Source organism: Manduca sexta, unplaced genomic scaffold, assembly GCF_014839805.1.
Source record: "Manduca sexta isolate Smith_Timp_Sample1 unplaced genomic scaffold, JHU_Msex_v1.0 HiC_scaffold_191, whole genome shotgun sequence".
NCBI classification, from domain to species: Eukaryota; Metazoa; Arthropoda; class Insecta; order Lepidoptera; family Sphingidae; genus Manduca; species Manduca sexta.
Genome location: NW_023592821.1, coordinates 6455 through 11688, shown reverse-complemented (window position 1 = coordinate 11688; position 5234 = coordinate 6455). Strand labels below are relative to the sequence as shown.

The 5234-nt window shown below is 37.1% G+C and overlaps 1 protein-coding gene across 1 annotated transcript; it reads right to left on the bottom strand.

Moving 5' to 3' along the window:
* Positions 1-2046: 2046 nt before the first annotated feature.
* Positions 2047-4880, bottom strand: LOC119191776 (protein prickle-like). The gene is given in 3 exon segments (XM_037445642.1): positions 2047-4108; positions 4111-4769; positions 4865-4880. Coding segments are annotated over 3 exon segments (1080 nt in total). The 3' UTR covers positions 2047-3703.
* Between the last annotated feature and the right edge of the window lie 354 nt (positions 4881-5234).

Sequence of the window (5234 nt, the reverse complement as noted above, 5' to 3'; positions counted from 1 at the left end):
TCACTGATAACTAACTAGTTACACATGATGTGTGTATATTTAGGGAGGAAAAACTAAACTCTAATTAGGGTGTAGGCATATTAAAGTGAGGCGGGTGATCCGTGCCCATCCTAGAATTACATGATTCTGACCAAAACGATTTTGAGCCAGCCTACTAGGTATAACTATATTATGTTTTTTTAAACATCCAAAATTATCAAATTTGCAAATACACAGAAGTCGTTGTATCGACGCTTGAAAGGCAATAATATCTAAGCGACAAATATACCGAAAATAAATTATATAAATATTTTAAATCGCCATTTTTTTCTGCGTCATTTGATCTAGGTTTTATAGGTCTAGGAAAATTTTAATAACATTAGACTATATCTTTATAAAATAAAAAGTTGAATTGTTATGAATTTTCATATTAAAATCAAAACACCAAACACTCTAGTCAACAATTTACTTTTTGTCGCTTAGATTTGATTACCATTTAAGTGTCGGTATATTTTTAGTGTAGGTTAGTAGTTCCCTCTGGAAAATGACTAGCTATCACATATGAATAAGGCCCTGATTCATGACTGAGTCAATGATACTCACCACATTAATGTATAAGCCGACCAAATACAAATATCACATTTTATGCTTCCAAATAAATAGTAATAAAAAGTACTATATTCCAGCTATCCCTCCAGCTAGGTGGAGTGATGTTCTTCGAAAGGTTGCTGGTAAAAGCTGGATAAAGGCCGAAGACAGGGTAAAATGGCGCACCTTGGAGGAGGCCTATGTCCAGTAGTGGATAAAGATATAGGCTGATGATGTTGATGATGAAGTACTATCTACCAGTAGCTGTTCAATTCAATTCAAGACAAATTTAACTTTTGCATTATGAAATAGGGCTTGTGACCTGTCTTTCCCTAAGAATTGGTTAAACACACACACACACGGTACTAAATATAGGATTACACATTAGAGAAGAAAAAATGAATTCTGAATCAAAATAGTATTACCCTGAATTATGTGAATTCTTGAATAATTATTGATATATTTAATTTGACTATACAATATAATTTATTAAGTATTAATTTTACTAAAAAACGTGAATTTCCGACTTTTCCCCAAATTAAACATAAAATTTCGGTTAAATATAAAGTATGCATAGTACAGATATTTTTAAAAGGAAACTTTATAACTATTTATAAAGTCTCAGTTTACTGCTTTAAATATCTATGGGCGGATAATTTTGCTTTTCTAAAATTTATAACAAAACAACGGTTTTAAAAATATATTACTTTTGCAATTGTTATATTTTATTGTGTCATTATTGAAGGCAACGTTTATTTTTATATTCCTGATAAAATATGAATACTTTTATGGATAATTATGTCGTTATTATAAAATAACCTAAATTATTCACGACTCAAGAGTTTATAAAAAAAAACAAGCCAACTGTTCAAAAAAATGTTTATTTGTCCTTTATTCTTACAAATAAATTAAACGTACCGTTACTTACATATTAACATTATGTTTGTACAGTGTTTCGTATAAAATTATATTATCTCGTAATTTATGGCGGTATGAGCGAGAGTTTTTATTAGCAATTGCGGAATCCCGTTGCTGTTAGCGTGAGTTTTTCAAAATTTCAAGTTAAGTAAAAAGTTTTGACAGGTGTGACATTCTGGGGTACAATGTGTGTCCTTATTCAAAACGGCTTTAACGTCAGTGAACCGTTTCATTAAAATTTATAAAAACACTGATATCAAATACAATATTACAAAATCATCTTGAGTATTTCTAATTTGACTGCCTCGGTGGCGTAGTTGTATTCCACGTCCGGTACAATAGCGCTCTGAGGTCCTGGGTTCGAATCCCGGGTCGGGCAAAGTGATATTTGGGTTTTTCTGCTCGGTATCAGCCCGGAGTCTGGAATTTGTGCCCGATATGGCGATAGGCTCGCCCCTATCACATCATGGGACGGAACATACTTGGCGAAAAGTGGGTGCCCTAGTTGCGCCTCTGCATACCCCTTCGGGGATAAAATGCGTGATGTTATGTATGTATGTATGTATATTTCTAATTTAATTGATTTATTAGTTCGATACATTTTCAATTGATGGTTTGTTGTTTTTTTCATTATAGTTGTTTCTTTTTTTAACTTTCATAAGTTTCTTTGTTTTATAAATGCAATAACATAGTAAAACGGAACGTAAATTACAGGCCGTAAATAATCGACTTCTCGTTATTAAATATTTCACATATTCACTATAAACTGAAGCTTCATTTTAAACAATTTGTAGAGAACAATTCATCCGTATTTATCTACAAATTCTGATTCATTTTCGACCTTAATTAATTTACGTTCCGTATTAACATACCCTTTTCTTAATGGCTATTATACAATCATCATTATGTTTATTTCAATAATCAATTTAAGTATTAAGAAAGTTATATGATTTGTTTATTTATTGGAATCAAAATTATGGATTACAAATATTTTTGCCTCTTCACTATCAGACATATTTCCCAATAGTACGTCTTAAGACATTAGTATAATTCAAGACGGGGTTCTATATTGACAAAATAGGTTATGTCCTTCGAACCAGTCTCTATTCTAAGGTTAAATCTTAATATATACAGGGTGGAACACAAATTTGTTTACAGAAGTAATAAAATATATTACCACGCACATTCTTTTGTACTTATAACCTTACCTAACCTAACTGGCAAATGGGATATGTTTGAAATTATAATACATGCGCGTTAAGCATTAGATATGTCTAAGCGATTATTTATATATTAATATTCAGAATAAGTTAAAGCTGATGTCATCTCATTCTTTACGCTCCCAACGATATTTTAGGTGAAGTCATATCAAAATTCGCAATGTAGCACGAAAATACACAACAAATTATTGTCATGAAATTAATCAGTATTATTATAGTAATTAATTATTACACTGTATATCAAGACTATTTCCCGTACATACAAATGCTTGACAAATATTTCGGGCCGCTGACAAATGACATTCGAATTTCAAAGCAAGGCAACGCGATAACCCTTTTAATTGAATCCGAAAGTCGAATTGTGCGCATGTCACATTAAAAGCGATTAGTACAAAAATTATTTCGTCCAAAATTCCATTAGTCGGGACCCTTTAACGTTTAATCACAATCGTGTGCGCATTGTGTGAACGCACCTGGGCTTGTTGAAGTATAACCTCTATGAGAGCGAGCCAGGAAAGTTTAGCTATTAATTTAATATAATATTTTTGTATTTCATCTCTCGTATCAGTACTTAATTTAACTAAAAACAGAAGTTAAAATATAGAAAAAATAATGGATTGACGTTAAATTGACAGAAAAAATTATGTTGTAGCTTAACGAAGAGTTTGACTTGGATTTGGAAGGCAGATCTTATTATATTAATGTGAAAACTAAAGATTTAAGTGTCAAAAAATTATAAAACTATATTCATAAATAATGGGCATTAAGACATAATCTCGTGGTTCAGAAGTTTTACTTCAACGTTGAGCAAAAAACATTTTCACTGTAACCACGTCGGCTACGTTCTGCGGCAAGTTTCAAAGCCTCAAAGCAAAAGGAAGACTTGGCCTGGCATACTTAACTTACTATGGCGTGTGGGGCTAACAACTTACAATGAGTCAGTCTTGTCATCGGAGGTCGGTGTCGCTAGGAGGGATGGTGCGGGCCGTGAGCAAACATCACGAGATGATGCAGTTCTTGTCGTGAGGGCCGTTCTTCCTCTGTCTCTCTCTCTTGGCGCAGGCCACGGCGTCGTTGGGCACGTATGATATCCGCACTCCGCCATACGCTCGTCTCGTCGGCAGCGTGTACGACTCCGCTGATGAGGACGAGGATGAGCACGTGCTGCAGTAACTGCTGGCGTCCTCGTCTCGAACCTTTTCTCTTCGTATCGGCTCATCTGGCTCGAAGGCTTCGTTGTCGTCCCCGCAAAACCGCACTGTTCGACCACCTCTCGGCTTCCTTGGAGACTTTCTAGAATCTACTAACGTCAGCTCCGGCATTGATGTAGAATGTCCGGGAGTTACGACCGCTTGAGCTTCGACTGGATGCGGCGGTTTCCAGTCTTCAGGCGATTCCTCTTTTGCTCTTCAGAATTTGGACTAGGCTGTATCTGATGTTCCGTTATGGATTGTTCTAATCTCAAATCTGCTAACGCTCTATCTAAGCTAAGGCAAGCGTGTGGCGGTGGGGGCGGGTGCGGCGGAGGGGACTCCGGCGCTAGAGATCCACTCGGCTCTGAATCAGCGTCTATATGCGGTGACTGTTCGCGTTGGGGACTTCTCGGTGGTGATGATTTTGGTGACGGCATTCTTCTAGGTCGAGGTACTCGTGGAGGTCGGGGTCCAGGACCCGATGAATCTGACGGCGTCGGAGGTTCTCCTTTAGAGCACGCTATCGAGCAGAATATCGCACCCTTTCGCGGGAGGAATGGTCTCCCCAATAAACTGGCGCGGCAAGTGTGGCAGGCGAAGCATCGCTCGGTGGCGTGCCAGTGCTGTCCCTCGTGAGACATCTGGCCCTGGTCGACGCCGACGGGCTCGCCGCACGCATCGCAGTACTCGGCGAAGCAGGCGTCGAAGCAGGGCAGGCAGTAGGGCCGCGCCTCCCTCATGATGTAGCGCTGCCCGCCGAGCTGCCGCGCGCACTCCGCGCAAGCGAAGTGCTTCATATGCCACGCTCGTCCCTCTGCTTCCGTGCACTCATCAGCCAGGATTATCTGATGACAAAGAAGGTAATAAGTCTCTAGAAATTATATTTATTGCGAAATTTTTCTTGATAACCTTGGGATAAATATGAATTGAAAAATTATTTCAGTAAGAGTAGAACAGAAATTATACCATAATCATTAACCATGTTTATAAGAATAACATGAGTAATTTGTCTGATTGTAAATGACACGATATTCTATAAACAGAAGCAACATCGTCCCAATCATGAATTATAAGCGATGTTTATAACTGCATCGAGCTTGACCCTGAGATATAGTATTTTATTGTGCCGGTAATGCTACAAAATATATAACAAACTATATTTGTTCTATTTTTATACCAAATATATTACTGTTTTATTAGTCATTCGATATAACATGTAGTGTATCCTTACTGTTTGTATTACCCCCTTTGATTCAGAGGGTATAAAGAAAAATACGAGTATGAAATGTGATAGCATGACAAGACCCAGTTCTAGTTTCGAAAAAACTGCTCAGCT